General features: G+C 53.5%; 5 protein-coding genes across 5 annotated transcripts; 3 read left to right on the top strand and 2 right to left on the bottom strand.

Annotated features, from left to right (window-relative positions):
* Positions 1 to 356: 356 nt before the first annotated feature.
* Positions 357 to 10,551, bottom strand: J4E78_009760 (uncharacterized protein; the record flags this gene model as incomplete). The annotated part of the gene is made up of 7 exons (XM_049370348.1): positions 357 to 4,152; positions 4,818 to 4,940; positions 4,989 to 7,192; positions 7,918 to 8,126; positions 8,210 to 10,057; positions 10,111 to 10,392; positions 10,458 to 10,551. The coding sequence occupies 7 exons, from the start codon at positions 10,549 to 10,551 to the stop codon at positions 357 to 359; spliced, it is 8,556 nt and encodes a 2,851-aa protein (XP_049217898.1).
* A 1,504-nt stretch (positions 10,552 to 12,055) lies between these two features.
* On the top strand, positions 12,056 to 12,645 carry HTZ1 (histone H2A.Z; the record flags this gene model as incomplete). Its single annotated transcript, XM_049370347.1, has 3 exons — positions 12,056 to 12,074; positions 12,133 to 12,215; positions 12,316 to 12,645. 3 exons carry the CDS (start codon positions 12,056 to 12,058, stop codon positions 12,643 to 12,645), a joined length of 432 nt encoding a protein of 143 aa, XP_049217897.1.
* A 1,915-nt stretch (positions 12,646 to 14,560) lies between these two features.
* Positions 14,561 to 15,864, bottom strand: VRG4 (GDP-mannose transporter into the lumen of the Golgi; the record flags this gene model as incomplete). The annotated part of the gene is made up of 4 exons (XM_049370346.1): positions 14,561 to 15,000; positions 15,053 to 15,436; positions 15,486 to 15,573; positions 15,622 to 15,864. 4 exons carry the CDS (start codon positions 15,862 to 15,864, stop codon positions 14,561 to 14,563), a joined length of 1,155 nt encoding a protein of 384 aa, XP_049217896.1.
* Positions 15,865 to 16,407: 543 nt separating this feature from the next.
* On the top strand, positions 16,408 to 17,081 carry J4E78_009757 (uncharacterized protein; the record flags this gene model as incomplete). Its single annotated transcript, XM_049370345.1, has 2 exons — positions 16,408 to 16,719; positions 16,767 to 17,081. The coding sequence occupies 2 exons, from the start codon at positions 16,408 to 16,410 to the stop codon at positions 17,079 to 17,081; spliced, it is 627 nt and encodes a 208-aa protein (XP_049217895.1).
* Positions 17,082 to 17,760: 679 nt separating this feature from the next.
* On the top strand, positions 17,761 to 18,410 carry ADI1 (1,2-dihydroxy-3-keto-5-methylthiopentene dioxygenase; the record flags this gene model as incomplete). Its single annotated transcript, XM_049370344.1, has 3 exons — positions 17,761 to 17,790; positions 17,841 to 18,212; positions 18,273 to 18,410. 3 exons carry the CDS (start codon positions 17,761 to 17,763, stop codon positions 18,408 to 18,410), a joined length of 540 nt encoding a protein of 179 aa, XP_049217894.1.
* Positions 18,411 to 18,573: the final 163 nt, after the last annotated feature.

Below are 18,573 nucleotides of genomic sequence, written 5' to 3'. Positions count from 1 at the left end.
CCTCAGTCGCATGACTACAGACGATGACAAATAATACAAAACCGCATAAGGCCTATCGATACCTGACTAGCCAGGGTCTACAGGATCGAGCTCTCGAACACCACCTAGTCCGGGATGTCATGAGCACGCGACACGTCACGATAGCATAAGAAGAAGGCTTGAGTTTCATCGTATTGCACTACACCCTAGGTATCTACCATCATTCCATCATACCTTCGTAAGGCCAATTGACATGTAGCGAGTTGCCGCTCGAACACATGATGCTAACTATGACCTCTATATCCTACATGTAATCGCTATCCTCTTGCCGTGAACTTATGTACCCATGTCCTCCTTCTGCTGCCCGGGTTGTTAATCTATCGTTTCCATGGTGGTGGGTAGAACGACGAGTAGGGGCTCCGACCATCCCATCCTACTGGTGGCTGGCTCCATGGATCATCGCTCTGATCGGGATGCTGTTCTACGCTGCTGGACTGACCTCCTGGTTGGGTGTCTGGCAGTCCATGCAGAACGACCAACTCTCCTGGCTGTGCGTCTTGTAGAGCGTCGTACTGACCGGAGTAATCTCGTCCTGGTTGCGTGGCTGGCAGATCTTCGTCTTGATTAACGTGAACTCCTAGTTCCGTGGCTGGCGGCTCATCCTGACTAAGAGGCTCTCTCGGTTGCATGGCTGGTGAACCACCCTGACTAAGCCGCTCTCCTGGTTGGAAGTCTCTCAGTTCTCCATCTTCTTCCTCTTCTTCCTCACTGTCCTTGCACTCTCCTGTCATCCTCCAGTTCGGACCAGAAACGTTAGATCCAAACGATTCATCAACACGTTGTGGCTGGGCTGACGGCGGCGGCGATTGCTCAGAACCCATCACACCCTTTGCCGGTGGTGGAGGATCTGAGCGCGCAGGATCAACCCTGAAACTCACGTTGGCGAGATCCGAGATGGAAATATCGTTACGACGATGACCTCCAGACTCGGCACGGAGGGTAGCCAGGAAAGCTGGTCGAGCGAAAGGAGGACTGCTCTGCTTGGGCGCCGATTGGAACATGGGAAAGGACTGCGATACTGCCTGTGCATTGCTCATACCTCGCATCGACGCCATCGCATTCAAGCCGGCTGCAAACGCGCTCTTGTCTTTGAGCTTGGGTGCCGGCAAATCGTTCTGTTTCACCTTGTTACTAGCAACCGGCGTCGCTCCACCACCATCTTCATCATCTGACTCGTCTCCTTCAGCATCCAGTCCATCGCCCTGCTCACGGAAGGTGTGGTGGAAATTGAGACCGAAGATACCGGAATCTCGAGGCGCGTCGTCATCCTCCATGTGCTTCAGCCACTCTTCTGCTTGCTTGTAGTCGTCGTCCAGGTCGGCTTCGTCGTTGGATACGACAGTGAACGTTCCCTGTTCAATTGCTGAGATAGCAGGCGGGCTGGAAAGGACGTTGGTGTTTACTCCGTTGTTTCGTGTGAAGAACGACGTGTCTGGCACGTGTGAGATTTGAGGGAGCGGTTCAGATGAGAACTGGCGTTCCAGGTTGGAAATGGTTTTGTCCAGATCACGGTCCGTCAACGAGGTAGTAGGCCGGGGCTCCTCCGCTGGTGGTGTACTGTGCTGACTTGAGTCGTGGACACTGGGAAGAAGATGTGGACGCTTCGCGGCATGCATGGCTGTGCCCGATACTTCGTTGTCTGCATCGCGTTTGCCTAGAGGTCGAGCCCTAGCACGAGCACGCTTGCGAGTCTCCAGCGTCTGAGAGAGGCGAGCACGATCAACATGCGGCGACAAAACCTGAAGCGACTTCGTCGATTGCGATGCCGACTTTTTCAACTGGCCCTTCGCGGGCAGAATGGGTCGCTTGTCCACTTCCATTGCCTCATCCATTTCCCTTCCAGTCTTGAAGTTTGACCAGTGACCAGGGCGCTCATAGAATTCACTACCATGTGGCATCGTGGGCAACATCTTCATACCGCCGAAATAAGTAGATAGAAATGCACCAGCACTCTCGTAGTCGTGGGCAATCGCGGGTGCATGGAAGTTGAACTGGGCGCCCTTGCGAGTGACAGATGCCCAGGGAAGAAGACCAGTGTGAGCAAGGACGACGCGCTGTATGACCCGGCTGAAGTCTGCTGGATCATACGGAGGGAAGTCTTGCGTCTGACGATAGTCCTCGGCTATCAGTCCTAGTTGCTTTGCAAAGTCCGACAACAAGGACAGGGTAATGTAATGACCCTCTAGCTTGGGCTCTCCGCGTACCTCTACCCAGTCATGACAATCTGTGTCGCCCTCATTGATGCAGGCGACAAGGCGACCAGGAGTTGCCAGGCGATGTAGTTGGGTTAGATTGAACATTCGTGAGGGCAGGTGATAGCAGATCTTGTGCACCTCTTCGATGTTTGTAATAGGCTGGGTCTTGATCTCACTGGTCAAACGCGTGAATGTGGCGTGTAGGACCTCCGGCATAGTACCTAGACCCGCAAGAGCACCTCGAAGCTTCTTTATATCTGCAAAGACAATCACTCCGTGCTGGGGTGCGACGAGGCGCTCATACTCCTCAACAATCGCGTGACGCCACTCTGGGTAGGCTTCGCAACAGCTCGCTAGCCAGTGCAGGAAGCAACGCTCTTCGAAGCCACCCTCGACCTGTGTCAATGGCACTGTTCGCTTGACTGCGAAGGTCTGCCAGGGTTCTTCCACCTCGCCGGCAAGTTGTTGAATCTCGGTGCACACATCCCGCGGCGGCAGGTCCCATTGATTGTGGTAGAGTTTCGTAGCCAGGCCGTCTAGGTATGGATGCCCCAGAGTCAATATCATATGCTGCTCTTCGCCGATCTTTGGAAATGGATGCAGGAGCGACCACTCATGCTCAATCTTTTTGATCATATCAGAGCGGCATAGCCCCACCTCACGGCGGGTCGCATTGTGAATCTGGGCGTTTCGAGCAGAATACCAGGCGTCTTGCTTGTCTTGCACCAATTTGAGCATCTTCTTGCCCTTTTCAGACTCTCGCGACTCGCCTTTCGGTCCGAAGAAGTCGGCGACGACGCGCTCCATGAGAGCGGATTCTTGGCGAGCAACCTCGGTCTTCTTCGCCATGAAGGCTTCGCCGAAGGCATCTCTCGGTGGTGCCTTCCGCAGTTGCCAGATATCGCAGCAGCTCTCGACAATCTCCATCGCGGCGCGACCGTCCTCGATCATCTTCTCCAAAGGTTCAGGCATGCCAGCAGGAAACGACGTTGCCCGTGTATAGTTGACTAAGAGCACAGCTTCGGGCTTGTAGTCCCCTAGGCGAAGCAAGACACCCTCTTTGGTGACGTTTCCGTGAACGATCTTGTGGAAATGCAAGAAGGCGAGGGCTGAAAACAGTCGCCGCAAGAGCTTCGAAGCGAATGTGAAGCGCACGCGCGGATGTTGCTTCTTGATGTCCTCTTCGAGAGCCGCGTATGTCTTGAAGCCCTCATGCGTCTCGGTAATGACAGCGGGGATGTGGTTAATGTCGAGCGACTGCAAGTAACGAACGACAGATACATCGACTTTAGCCTTGCCGAACTTGAGAAACTCAGCATCCCGAAGTTCGCGGCGATTTCCCACATGGCGGAAGAATTTCGCTGTCTCGATCTTGCCTGTGAAGCGCTCGAGAACCCGGCAGGTGTTCGCGGAGACTTGTTCAGAGAGCGGCAGATAGCGATTCCGTGCCCAAGCTTCGGGGCGATCAGTGACGTCTTGTAGCTGGGGATGCAGCTCTGAAGGCAAGAATGTATCCATCGCGTAGAGTTCTCGTACTGCCTTTAACATGAAGATATCGACTCGCAAGCCGTTGACGAAGACGTGGTTGACTAAGTTCTGCCGCAGATAGATCGCTTGTGGAAAATGGTTTTGTGCATGCGGGTCGCTGAATTGAATTGGCGCACCGTTCACCTCCGTGATAGTCTCAGAAGCGGACTGCAATCGCCAGCTGCCGTTCTTCCAAACCGGTACGATTCCGAACAGAAGCAGGTCGGCTCCATCGTCAGGGAGGTACACATCGCAAGCCGGAGGCTTCGGGCTCTCGGGGTTGGACAGGCCTATGGTGTAGCAGGGTTGACCTTGGACGAGATGAAGAAAGACATGGCAGCCGTCTAAGGACCACTCGCCGCCGGCTCGTGGAGACCTCAAACGCGACTTCCTATAGGCTGTGTTGTGATTTGCGTGGAAAGCTTTGGGGTCGTGAACTGTGATGATTCCGACGACGCTATCTGGAGAGAGCCCGTCCGGGATAGGAGGATGGCGCGCGTCAATAGGCTCGTCTTCTTGCATATCTGACATGTTCGCAATCGGTGTGTGTAGCCAGAAAGGGCGCCAGGTGTGTGTGGCGGGGGACGGTTGGAGCACGGCTTATAAGGCACAGTGGTTGTCGTGTACGATGTAGTGAAGCGCCAGAACTGAGTGCTGTAGCTCGTCGAGAGTCCGTTCAGTATTGCCCCTGTGTGCGGGGTCAGCAAGAACGGCTACGCCCTCGGGGGAGTCTTCTGGTCACCAGATAAAGCCTGCGTCAGGTTTGTTCGACTATACCACTCTGTGCATGCACCAGCGACAGTGACTCACGTCGAGAGTCCGCGGGATATTGCCTAAGTGAGCGGGGTCGGCACGACAACTCAACCCTCGAGTGAGCCTGCTGATCAACAGGCAGGCGTAGGTCAGACTTGTTACCCTATACCACACTGTACGTGCACCAGCGACAGTGACCCTTACCGACAGCGGATCGATCATGAGGTCTATCCCCTCAATGGCCGCGAACGGCCCTGAGCCATGACCAAGTAGCTGAGAGCCCAGAACAACGACGTAATTCACCTCTGGAACTTAGTCCCAGCTGCAGTGAAATGATCAAACCAGTCTCTCCTTTCCGGGAAGCCGTACAGGCCTAGCAGACTGGGTTTGCCTGGCTGGGCTTTGTTGTTGATTGTGATGATGTATCTAGTGATCAGTCAGCTCAGCAACGTCATGGGTAGACACCAGACTTACACGACTGAGCCCCTTGCTATCTGGTCGAGCATGGTAGCCTTCTGAAACTGGTATGCGTCTGTCGGAAGGGACAGCTCCATGTCGGCAACCGCGATAGGTGGATCCGTTATCAGGACCTCATCCCCTTTGCTCTTCTTAGCTTTACCCCATATGAAGTAGTTGTCGAGCAACATGGCGTGTACTGGAACCCAAGGTCCCTGGCTCTTGAACTTCATTGCCATACCGCCTTGGTGAATAACGCGACGGGCCGGCTCATGCAGGCGTAGTTGCGCAAACGTTAGTGCATCTGTGCGGATACGCCTCTGGAGATTCTGCACATCTTCACGAGCCTTAGCTTCATCTAGTAAGGTTGAGATGGATGTTTTCAGCCAAGTCACGGTCTGTAGAGCACGTCGTAAACGCATAGCCTCCTGGTTTGCTGTCGGGTCATTGAGGGAGTCCGCGATGCTGACAAGCCTCTGCAGGCTGTCGATATAACTCTGCATGTGTCCCTGAGGAAGCTCCAAATAGTCTTGCCAGCTCTTACCAAAATAAGCGATACTCAGACCAAGTGTGTTGACAAAGGGTGTAAACTTCGGGTCCAGATTCTGTGTCGTTCGTAGTGAGGAGGCCGCATGCGGCATCTTGCGACAGTATTCTCGATACAGTTGTTGACTCTTGTCTACCCAAATATCGATCATGTATGGATTGCAGAGGGCATTAGTGCTGCCAGCGAGATCACGGTCCATCGCCTGGAGCAAATACTGCTGATGAAGTGTCGCAAGTTGCTCGCCGATAACGATAGCATCCATATGCTTCTCAAGGACTGGCCATTGCTTTATGATATTATCGTAGAACATTCGCTTTAGTCTCATTATGCGGTCAATAAACTTCCTCTCGGCTTCGGCCAGCGACATCCAGATACTGTGCATTTCGACATTGTACAAGGGCAACGATGCCCCAGCTGCTGCAACTTCGTCCATACCACGCGCGGTGTTACCTTGAGCGTTGTAAGATGGCTTATGCATGAATGGCAGGGGCTTTCGCGAAGGTATGCCGGTCGAATTAGGGCTTAACGGTGGAGTCTCGTACACGGTGTAAGACGATCCCGTGGACGCTTTTGATAAAATCGATGGTGCGATGGAGGAAAACATGCTATCATCAGAAGATACTGAGCGCATCTGGGGCGTTGCGACATGCTGCTCACTTGGGCGGCGAGGAGGTAACGGAGGCGCAGCTTCTGAAATCCCCATTCCGCTGTCTCCACTAAATGATCGCAGCGGCGCCGGAGTCAATGAGCCATAAGGATCATTTGGTAGCGAAGAAGGACTCTTAGACCCTGTGTGGTTGGGAGTCAAGCAAAGTGTCGTGGATGAGGTTTGCGGCATAAAGGAGAGTATGTCGCGCTCAAGGGTATCGAACAAATCTGCGTGTTCATTTGTCGTTGTGGCCTGGGGGGATGGTGCTCTCTCTGTTTCCGACTTCAGTACACTGGGAGGCGTCGTCTCGAGGGCGATCGAACTGTCTTCTGGTACCGCAGTTCCTGTTTCCTCAGACGCATCGATCTCGTGGCGTGAAGTAGACATGGCCATTGCCATAGCCCTACGATACGCTTTCGAGTTGACGACCTCATCATCGAACGTGAACTCCGTAGCTTTCGCGATGGACTCTACATCGGCCTCGCTGTCGTTCAGACTCTTCTGATCAAACAGCGACTCCGGTACCATCAGTCTCGGGTGCGACTGCCGTAAAGTCCTCGACCGCTTTACAACCTGATCGAGTGTCACACTATTATCCTCAACCAGCTTCTTGATATCTGCAATTGACTCCATCTGCAATCCTTGTATCAGCAAACTGAGCGCTGACTGCTGGCCACGGATCTGGGTGAGCAGCTCTTTGAAGGTCTCTTCCTTGAACACAAACTTCGCTTTGTCTTTGAACTTCAGGTTGTCGTTCTCCGCCTTCACTCTCAAGTCGCGTACCTCCTCTTCTAGGCACCCGTATACAACTCGACACCCCGTAAGCGCACGATCGAAGGTCTCGAGCAGCTGGGGCTTCTCCCGTAGCGCGTCATGTTGTAGGAGGCTTTGGACTTGGGACAATGACGCTGCAATGACCATGGACTCGGAGTATATCGCGGTAATGAGGACCGAGGCATCTTTGTACTTGAGGCGCAAGTCGTATAGTTCTTTTGCAGACTGGATGCTCTGGGGCAGAGCGACGAGCTATGGTGGTAGTAGGTGCATTAGCTTGGTACCATAAACCTGGGAAGTTTTCCGGAGCCTGTTGACGCGCTTAGAAATGGCAGGAACATACAGCACCGATTATACCAGACATGTCCACGCGTGTCTAATGACACCAGGGTAAACAATCAACGCGCGCGAAAGAGAAGACGCAGCATTCCAAGCGATCGCAAATGGTGGGGGTCGAAAGAAGCGTGCTTCAGCTCAGAGCTCAGCTTAGGCATCCATGTTCGCGCCTGCCCAGAATACGGGGGCCCTCTGTGCACAGATCCCCCGCGGCCAGGACATCAATACGTCACGGCTACATTACGGTGTCTACTAGGTAGGCATTGGACTCAGGTCATGCGTTCAGGCAGAGCGCACATGAGCACGCCGCCAGATTTTAGAGAAAGTCGGATTACTGACTTGCTGGCTCTTGCGTGTCTCCCGCTGAGCTCGATCATCCCAATTGTATAATACAAGGCAGCGGAGTCAACATAACACACGGCGCCAGCGAATGCCTGTCTACCAAAGGCGCGTTGAGAAGTAACGAAAAATTACCATCCCACCATCAGAATACCCATCAATCATGCTTTCCCTTTCCCATTTCGATCAAAATCCAGGGGTATGTCCAGCTAAAAATGCCAATAGTTCATGCGAAACGGAGGCTCAGAAATGCGAGGAGAAGTCGTAGTTGGTGGCTCTGCAGGATACTACCTTGCAAATACCTTCACTATGCCGTCGCCACCTGCTGAGACGACAAGGCGACCGTCCTGACTCCAAACTACGCTGCACACACCTTCGCCACGCATGATACGATGCGCGGTGATCTCCTGTGTGCAGATGCGCTTGTCAAGGGACCAAAAACGAATGGAAGCGTCGTGGCCAGCGGAGACGGCTTCCCGGCCGTCTTTGCTGAGCGACAACGAAGAAATAGCTGCAGGGTGTGCAAGCATACTGTATGTACATTGTCCTGTTCTTGATTAGCGAGGATGTATTTCTTGATATTGCAAAACGTACCTGAGTTGGCATCGAAGAACCGGATGAGATGGTCTTCGTGCCCACTGATTACAACCCCTTCGAGACCGCCATTGGCAGATCCCGTCGGGCCGTGTATACCTTCCTCGTCAGGACCACCGCGACCCGCCTCTTGTGACGAGCCTTCAAGGTATTGGGAACTTGTCACGACTGATGTAATACCAGTCGCTGGAGTGCCGTCATATGACTCATTGCTAGCCATACCAATCAATTCCTCACCGGTCCTCGTGTCGTACACCAATATAGATGCGTCGGAGAATGAGACAACAAAGTTCTCTCCAGTGGGTGACAGCGGGCTGATACAAGTAGGTGAAGGATGCGTGTCGCGCTCGATAGTATGTATCAACGTGTGATGGAATGGTGTCGTAGTAGCAATGCTGGGCTGCGGTGAGGATGGGTGATGCGAGCCAGATGTGACGGAATGTCTTCGGCTACCACCAACACCACGTCGAGATCCCGTCTGCGGTGAGACCAGCTGAGGCGGTGCACTTACAGCCCAGATTTTTATAGTGCCGTCAGCAGACCCAGAAGCAAGTATGACGCGGTCCGGTCCTCCATACTTGCTACTATCCGCGCCAAAGAGATTAGCACAGTTGGTCGGAAGAACGCATACAGTCCAAACAGCATCTGTGTGCCCTTCCAGAGTGGCCTTGGGATCGACCCGGCCTCGTTCCCATACGCGGATCGTAGCGTCTTGACCACCAGAGAATATCCAGCCATCGCCAGAGACTCTTCCGCCCGTAGCGAAATGAGCAGAAGCGGGGCAGGCTGCCAATGATGTCACAGTGCCTTCATGTCCTCGATGTGACCAGAACGGCTGGATGTCGAGATCATTGTTCATGCTGTGCTGGTTTGCGTAACTTGCGGGAATCATCCATCTCTTGATCATGCCATCGTCTCCTGCGGTACAGATCTCGGGTTCACTAGGACTGCCGCCCCCGGTGAAGATGACTGACCGCACGACATCAAGGTGACCGCGGAGTGCGAATCGAACTTTGAAACTTTGCGGGTCGTTCTTTGCTGCTGACTGAGCTACGGCTTGCTGTGCTTTCTGGTCGTTGCTCAATCGCCTAACATGATCTTTGCTGGCCCTCTTGACTGGTCGTGGTGGCGATTTTGCTGGGATGCTATCCGCTGATGGAAACTCCTCGGTGTCTGGCCGCCTTGGTGGGCCATCCTGAGCTGTCTCCGATGCCGGGTCGAAGATCCAATCATCTGTATCCTTGTCTTGGTTGGCAGCCTGGCTTGCATCCGACGCGTCATCTCCACGTATCGGTATTTGACGGCCTTCGTTGTCGAAAGCATGAGTGACCTTTTCAACCTGCTCTTCGGGCACTGAGGAAAAGTGCTGCTGGTTCTGGACCTGGCGTTGATGTCCAGCGAGAAGCTCTTGCGCCATGGCAGCGTTGGACGGAAGTGGTTGTTGCTGTGAAGGCTCTCGTGCCATCTGCGGTGCGTGGTGGATTTGATGCTGGTTGGCCAAGCTCTGTAGTTCGGACGGGACTGGTACGTTGGGAGGTTGGTGGGTAGGCATCGATGTGCCTGGCATGGTTGGAAGCTGCGACTGCAGCCTCTGGCGATGTTGCTGGAGGTAGATATCTTCCATCGAGGCCTCGCCATGGTTCATGTAGCCGTTGCCGTTTGCGAGCGGCTGCATGTTCTGCTGTTGTTGCGGGGCTTGCGGGGGTGGTGTAAGAAGATATGTTATCTCTTCGACGCATTTCGTAAGGTAGAGCTTCGACTTCTCTCGTAGATTCTCGCGGTCGGCCTCTGCACGGTCGAGGAACTCTGAGTCAACGTCGAGGAAGGAGTTGTGTTTCTTGTTTTGAGCTTCGCCAGGTTAGTAAACGTCCGAAATGTGATCTGGCATGAAGTATACGCACGCTTCGTCGAGTTCCTGCCACTCTTCTTGCCCTTGGGGTCCTTGTCGTCTGTTGTGGCCTCGGCGTCACCTCCTGCTGCCTCGCTCTTCTTCTTTCTCTCGTTGGTGAGGGCCTGTTCCAGCATGCGAATGTGCTTGTTCAGCTGGTCGTTGAGCTTCTTCGCACTCCGCACCTCACCCTCCTGTTTTGCAATCTTGGCCTTCATCTCGGCGCGCTCGATGTCCCAGGCATTCCGTGCACGCTCGTGGTTGTGCCATTCCAGCTGTAGAAATCGCATCACACCTGTGAGGGGGTCAGCCTGCCAGTCTCCCCGCCAGCTCTACGGCATGTCCAGGGGAAGCGCATACCCTGCAATGTGTACTCTGTGCCGGCAGGCGCATTGCCGTCACCCCCTCCGTTGGCACCGCCGCCGTTCATGGCCGAGGGCGACTGCCAGGCCATGACAGAGGTATGCTAGAGCGTCGTCGCGGCGATCGTTGGTGCGTAGAGAGCGTCCAGTGCGGGTTGGCATGCGGCGTCGGGGGTCGGCAACAGCGCGGTCGACGTGTCGGAATCTGGCTCCAGAGCTCGGACCCTGGGGCACCGGACACAGGCAGAGACGCGGATAGTGATTGAGGCAGTAAAAAGACGGGCAGTGGGGATTATGCGCACGCGCAGTAGCTGGTCTCGTCACGGCTGCGGCAGCATCTACACATGTTGTCGCACAGGGGAGGGAGCCATGCAGACGTAGCGCTAGGGCGGGACCTTGACGCACGGGCCACCACGACTGGATGCGGGAGCAGTGAGCGCCGGTTCATCACTTTGCTACTCCAACCACTTTTGCGGTGCACCCTTGAAACTATCTCAAGCTTACCCATACCGACTACAGTATCTGGGGATCGAACTCAGACTTACAGTTTTTGCGCGGAGGTGGGCTGGATTTTCATATCCATGGATCGCTTCCAACCTTGGAAGCCATACGTACAAGCGATGAGCTCATATTCCCATCAAACTCACCATCAGTACTGATAAGCAGCCACTGGGTAGTGACCTGGTCTGTGATACCTTCACTGTAAGTAATTCCTCCGTCTTGTCTTCTCAACCGTCATCTTCTCCGTCTTCACTCTTGCTACGTCACTGCCTCCCAATCCTGTCTGCAATACCACTTGCTGCCAGTCGGCCGAGCCCGTGTCGCCTGACAGATTATCCTTTTCAAACATTCAAGCGTATCGTGTACAATCTGGTCGGGTCGTTGAATGGTTATCTCAGGGCCGTGATCGATCATTGCCGCCCCGCATGGCGCCGTGCTTCCTAATCACACTTCAGGTTCTCCGACATTTTACTGACGGTTATCACAGGTTCAACGTCTTCTGGGCAGTCCTTTGCGTCTGGAATGATCTTGTATACTGTCACTTCCAGATCTTGTAGTCGAAAAGCCGCCGCTTTGCCTAAGCGCACGACCGTGACTAGGCGGCCAAGAACGGTATTATGTTCGATTTCCATCAAGTCTCACTCTTAGGTTCAAGTATCAGTCACTCAGACATCATCCTCGGCAACTATTCCTCGGCACCCTCGTTGGGTGGCAACGACAAAGCTACGTCTGGTGCACCCGCCCCCACCACCTTACCGTCCAGCATTCCATGGGGCATCGAAAATGCGACAAAAACATTAGATCAGAGTAACTAGTATGTCACAGTATTACCGACGATCTTCATGCATGCCGTCGCACGGTCGGGGACTGGAATGGTGCCTTACCTTGTACATGCCAAGTGGAGCCTTCCCGATTGGTACAAGAACGTAACCTTGTCACAACAGTAGAACCTCTTCCCAGCAAGACCTGACCACATTCACCCCACCTCTCGCCAAACACCACCACCTCGAATCCGCTTCGAACCCCCGGCATCACGGTCGCGCATCTTTATTGATTCCATCGACACCGACATTTAGCCCAAATAAATCACCCGAGATGGCTGGTGGTGGTAAAGGTACGCGCTGACTTTGCGTCGCGCTCCGAAAGGCCTCGAGAGCTAACAGGATGCGCAGGAAAGACAGGTGGCAAGACAGGAGGAAAGGGCGATGCGCAAGTCAAGACTCCCAAGTCGCACTCCGCCAAAGCCGGCCTTCAAGTGAGTAGCTGCCCAATACGCGTCATCACCATTGCACCCCGCGCAATGCTTCGCGTGCAGCACAAAGAAACCACGCGCTAACGTGCCGTCTTCACTACAGTTCCCTTGCGGTCGCATAAAGCGCCATCTCCGAAACCTCACGCGACAGAAGACGCGCATCGGCGCCAAAGCCAGCATCTACCTGACCGCCGTTCTCGAATACTTGACCGCCGAAGTTCTCGAACTCGCAGGCAACGCTGCCAAGGACTTGAAGGTCAAGCGCATCACGCCACGCCATCTCCAGCTCGCCATCAGAGGTGACGAGGAACTCGACACACTCATCCGTGCTACCATTGCCTTCGGAGGTGTTTTGCCGCACATCAACCGCGCATTGCTACTCAAGGTGGAGCAGAAGAAGAAGGGCGGTGCCGCAAAGGTCGGCGAGGTATAGGTGGCTGGTTCTCTGGGCAGTACGCGCACGCGCCATCATCGTGGCAAGACGGACCATTTCGCAAGCCAACTATGGCCTAACAAGCGGTCAAACGTCTGTCACATGTATGGATAAGCACGCTCTTTGTTTGGCTTTACTACACATTCTGCCGTCCTCTTGACGGGGACAGCTCATCTTTCTGCTGAAGTACAGGATGTTAGGATACGGTGTTAACTCTCTTTAGTCAGGCGCGAGAGGATCGGTGTTGAGGTCATGGATTTCATTTGTCCTTTGCGGTATGTAGCAACACTCAATTGATGCCAGTGAGCGACAAGAAAAGCCCATCGCATTCTCCGATCGAACGGTACACGATTTGCACCCAAGACGCGTTCGCGCATGTCGCATAGCTACGTCCTCTGGTTCAACAGAAGCGAAAGCGCAATGCTCAAACGCGCATAGCACGAGTGCATGTGTGTTGAATGATGATCAGACACGCGCTGTGGTGTTTGCGGATTCGGCTTGCGCGACAATCACGAGTATCTCGATTCCGAGTTTGGTCACACAAATGTATACTCCCGTCTCTCAAACCACACATGACGCGAAAGGAAGCTGTATGCTTGCAAGGCAACTACAGGGTATACCAATGTCAGCATAACATTTATCTCATTAAACATTCAATCTTTCTTCATCTCCAAACTATCACAATCTTTCATTACCATCCCTCCACAACTACCCTTCGTCAACATGTTTGGATCTCCGTTCAGCCGCGACTACTCTCGCCGCACCCCCATGCCCTCTGCATACGTCTACCCAAGCTATACAGCCCCAAACCAGACTGCTTACCACCCTCAACGTACATACGACGCACCTCGCCAACACCGCCATACGCCGCGTCAACATCCCCAACCACAGTACCGCTCCCCTCAGCCCCGACAAGGCCGTTTTTCTAGACGCCCCTCACACTACTCCGACATCTCCCCCAGCCCCTCTGAACATGACACCCGAGATGAAATACGCCCATACTACATGATGCCATCCGGCGACCCCCACGCAAATATTCCACCCCAGTTTCGTCGCCAGAGAAACCATAGCCAACCTCCACCTCCTCCCTCCTCTCCACCCCCCTCGACAAACACAACCTCATTATTCCGCCCTTTCCACGCCAGAGTCACGCCCAGGGCGGCGCAGAAATTGGGTAAAGATGAGATACTCATCTTACCGCCCTTGCTTACGCGTCTGCGTGTGCAGATGAGAAGTAGGGATGGGGATGAAACCTTGCGTGTGAATGTAGCAGGAGATATGCGGATTCGCGATGTTGTTGAGCAGCTTTTGCCGGAGTCGGCATTGAATGAGGGTACTAAGGTGTGGGTCAAGATGAGAGGGTCGTGGCTGGAAGCCGGGTGCGCTCTTGTTAGTCAGATTATGGAGCAAGGAAGGTTTGTGTTGAATGAGAGGGGGGAGGTGGAAGTCAAGATCGAGATTGGGGGTGGTGGTAGACAGACGGTACGAGATGTGTAACAACAACAGTTTGTTTCCGGTTGAAATGACCTTGGGTGTAGAGAGAACAACAAGCAATGATTAAGGGCAACTCGAAAATATAAAAGGTAGTTGAACAAAATGCTAGTACATCCATTCGCTCCACATACTCCACCACCCCAGCCGGACCGCAGGATCCGCACTGCTTCGATCCGAAAACGCCAAACATCGTTCTAAGATTCTGAATAGTATGGGTAAGATGCTCCAAGGCATGAGAGGTACAAAAAAAGTTGACCTTGAGAAAGAGAACCTCCCTAGGGACCCAAAGGCGAAGTGAAAGAAAAAGGACATTCGTTCGTATACAATACAATGCGACAATGCCATGAGAAACACAGGAACGAGAGTCATTTGCCTTCATGCCCATTGTTGTCGTTGAAAAATTTGGCCTGCGACTATACTCCTATGACTTCAGGCTGTCCTGCATGCTGCGGCTGCTAGCACTGAGCGGGATGTTGGTTGTAGGAAGGACGGTCTTGGGCTTGCTGTTTTGGCGGACCTTGGCAAGGGCGTAGACGAGACCACTGACGAAACCGACGAAGATGGCGGAGCAGCTGCCGAAGGTGACGGGCGCGTCGAAGAATACGAGACCGCTGAGCGCGATGGGCAGCTTGTTCAGAGCACCGACCATGGAGTAGGTTGTCGAGGAGGTGACACGGACGGCCCAGGCGGAGGTGTACGAGATGAAGACTGTGGAAAGACCGGAGATGATCATGACCATGATGACGGTGTTGCGCTGTTCGACGGGGAAGTTCTTTGCGACGTTGGCGGAGGACCAGTCTTCGACGAGGATGGAGGCGACGAGCAGGATTGGGATGGTGAGGAGGTTGTTGTAGTACATGGCTGCTCGAAATTAGCAATTGCTCCATTTGGTTTCGGTGTTGGATAAACTTACTGTCAAAGTCCTTGAAGTTGGTGAGCTTGATGCGCTTGCGCATGCACAGAACGTAGGTTGCCGAGCAAAAGCAATTGAACATCATCCAGAGGTATCCGGCGTGCAGAGTCGACATGGCCTCAGTGGTCTTCTCTGTAGCGTGACCCATGCTCGATAAAGCGTGCTGGATGTCTGCCCAGGCCGCAATGACGGAACTGAGGACCATCAGTCCGAAAGAGAAGAGCGCCATTGGTGTAACTGCACCGCCGAACCAGAGCACCTCTCCGTATGCGATCAGGATGATGGTCAAGTTCTTGAAGATGGTGTAGACGGGAATCGAAAGGTACTTGAGCGCCCAGGTACTGGTGTAGATCATGCCGATGAGGAGGACGGAGATGGGGAACCCTGGCGATGTTAGCATCTTCCCGTATTGTCGATGGTAGATTGGACCTACACTTCTTGGCCTCGTCGCTATTGAAGTCGCGGTAGTTGATGATACCAAGGGCTTTACATATCGAAATGGCTGCGACACAGACGACAGACTGCAATGCGTTAGAATGGCGGTCTGCAGCATTCTGGGACGATCATACCTGTACGCAGAGTAGGAAAAAGTTGAGGTTGAAGTCGACGCCAGAAAGGACGTATTTGTTCGTAACGGTCATCATAATGGAAGATCCACAGTATGCCAGAACCGCAGCAATTGGGTTCTCTGTGATGGCTACACCTCCCGCGCGGCTTGAGCCCGCTGATCGAGTAGGGGGCGACGCCGCGCGGAATTCCTTGCCGGAGGGCATATCGACCCTGTAGTCGTCGCTCTTCTTGTCGTCGGACATGGTGGTGGAGAGGGGGTCTATACGCTCGCGTGTGGAGAGTTGTGGTATGCGGCAGCGAGACGGGGATGTCCGGGGAGAGGACAGGTGTGTGGCGGCGGGTGTGCGACGTGGAAGGAGGGGCGGTCGAGTGAAGAAGAAAAGACAGGAGTGTGGGACCAGAAGGAAGGAGACGGGCGTCGCAAGAGAGATGCGCAGGGACGCGAAGTGGGTGGGTCTCAGCGCTGCCTCTCCCCTGGCCTGGAGTTGCTCTGCTGTTGGTAGTGGTAATTTCACACGCCGCTAGGCCGCCTTTGAATACGAGCAACTTCCTGTCAGCACCACCCTGCCGCCGTTACGAGCTGTGTTCTATTTTTCACTGCTAGCCCTCACTACAGCGCGTAGCGTAAGCTCTAGACGGTCAAGGCAATTCACGCACGCTACCGAGCAGCGTATGTAAACGCGCGTTGTTCGTTCCGGCAGCCTATCGCCACGTGACTTTCCTTATCGAGTCCTGTACTCTTTCCCCTGATCCTTCGACAAGCGACCCCAGACAAAACCAGAAAAATGTCCGCCTTAGATCCCAAAGTCGCCTCCCTCGTTGATCGTGCTGCGCGCGACGACGATTCAGACGAAGATGCGCTTATTGCGTCTCTGGAAGACGACGAGGAATTAGATGCCTTCCGTGAGCAACGACTCCAGCAATTACATCACGAGTATGACAAGGCACGGCGGCTGAAAGAGAACGAGCATGGCAGATATACGGAGATCAAGGACGAGAAGGCGTTGATGGATATCACCACAAGCACGCAATTGTGTGTTGTTCACTTTTTCAAGCCCGACTTCAACCGGTGTCGTATCATGGACACACATCTCGAGGTAAGAATGAACCGTCTTACAAAGGACATTGTCTAACAACGATGCAGTCACTCGCGTTGTCTCACTACGAGGCCCGCTTCCTCAAGATCAATGTGGAGAACTGCCCTTTCCTAGTCACGCGCTTAGGAGTCCAAGTTCTGCCCTGCGTCATTGCCTTCATCGATGGTATCGGAGCTGACCGCATTATTGGCTTTGAGGGACTCGGCCACACTGAGCAGAGCTTCACCACTCGCGATCTGGAGGCGCGTTTGATTCGTGCAAACGTTCTTGCGAGAAACAAGGTCAACGAAGAGGATGAGAGGCGGAGACTGCAGAACGCCAGGGCTCAGCAGCAAGAAGACGAGGACCTGGACTGGGACTGATAATCTCCACATGTCAGCTCGGCTGAATTGTTAGCGATGCCGAATGTGTGGAAGAGGCATTGAGTTGAGACGACGGCGAGGCGCGTGGAAGCACGAAGATTTTATGCATGCTCGCAAAGCTGCCATGATCTGGCAGTGCAGCAGGCGGGTCGTCAATTGCTTGGAATGCTCAACATACAAACAAACTACTTGGAAGAGAAGGATTGCGTTCAACCGAACTGCGCAGGTCCAGCTAGCACAAGAATCAAAACGCTGTGAGACATTGTTCGCTCAATCAACCAGACCGATAGCACAAGGAGCATCTGTTCGCTTTCTGGTGCGATGTGTTATTGATCTGTTGCAAAAAGGCGTGTTATACTATGCCTCTCTTCTCTTTCCGACAAGAGTTGTAGCAATTTTGAAATACGAGTCTACATGTACAAACAGCACTACGATGATGACTTCATCGCCAGCAGCTAACTCTACAGGTTCCATGCTTGTGGCGGTTGTGGTGAATGTTGCGCTCAGGCGGTTGACTAGCTTACCCCCGCTGGGTAATCCCGATGACGCCATTCGCCACGTGCATTTGGGCATCTCAAATTATTTCCTTCATACCCAACGGCAAAGTCAACCTCCACAACACGTCGCTGTGATACCCTACTCGCGAAACCTACAACCAAAAGATACTATATACTGCAAAATGAAGGCATACTGGTTCGACAACCTCCCAGTAAGTGTTTGCTTCACAGTCTCCACATCCACATGACCTAACCTCCACAGGGCGACCAACGCCAACCCCATGACTCCGGCCGCTCAGTCGACCCAGACTACCTAGAAAAGCTCGGTGTCATCTACCACAGCGTACCAGAAGTCTCGGGCGTGGAACCAATTGCTACATCGCGCAACTACAAGAACCGGGATGAGATCATCGTCAGCCCAGAGAAGATGGGCGACATCTACGAAGAAAAGGTCAAGTCATTCTTCTCCGAGCACCTACACGAAGATGAGGAGATCCGGTACATCTTAGATGGCGCGGGCTACTTTGATGTCAGGAGCGAGGGCGACGACTGGGTGAGGATTTGGCTGGAGAAGGGTGATTTGATTATTCTGCCGCCGGGGATTTACCATCGGTTTACTACTGATGAGCAGAACGTGAGTGAACTAGAAAATTGGAAAAACATGGGAGTCGAGAGTGCTAACATGCGTTTTCAGTACATTAAGGCTATGCGGCTGTTCAAGGAGGACCCGAAGTGGACGCCGCTGAACAGGGGGAAGGAGACGGATGAGAACCAGTACCGGAAGCAGTACCTGACAGAGTATCTGAAGGCTAAGCAGGGAGTCACAGCTTAGCCTTCAGCCGCTTGCGATTCTAATATTCAATCTCCAGTATTGACAACATGGTATCTAGACATTCTTTTCTAGCTTGTTCAGCCACGCCCTGGTGAGCGCTTACTTTTACCTCATGTCTATTGAGCCCCGATAGTCTCTCTCAATTCGATTTTGTTCAGCTACG

This window comes from Alternaria triticimaculans (assembly GCF_023758025.1).
Source record: "Alternaria triticimaculans strain BMP 0046 chromosome Unknown scaffold_23, whole genome shotgun sequence".
NCBI classification, from domain to species: Eukaryota; Fungi; Ascomycota; class Dothideomycetes; order Pleosporales; family Pleosporaceae; genus Alternaria; species Alternaria triticimaculans.
Note: the sequence above shows the minus strand (reverse complement) of the source record. Positions and strands in the feature narration are given on the sequence as shown.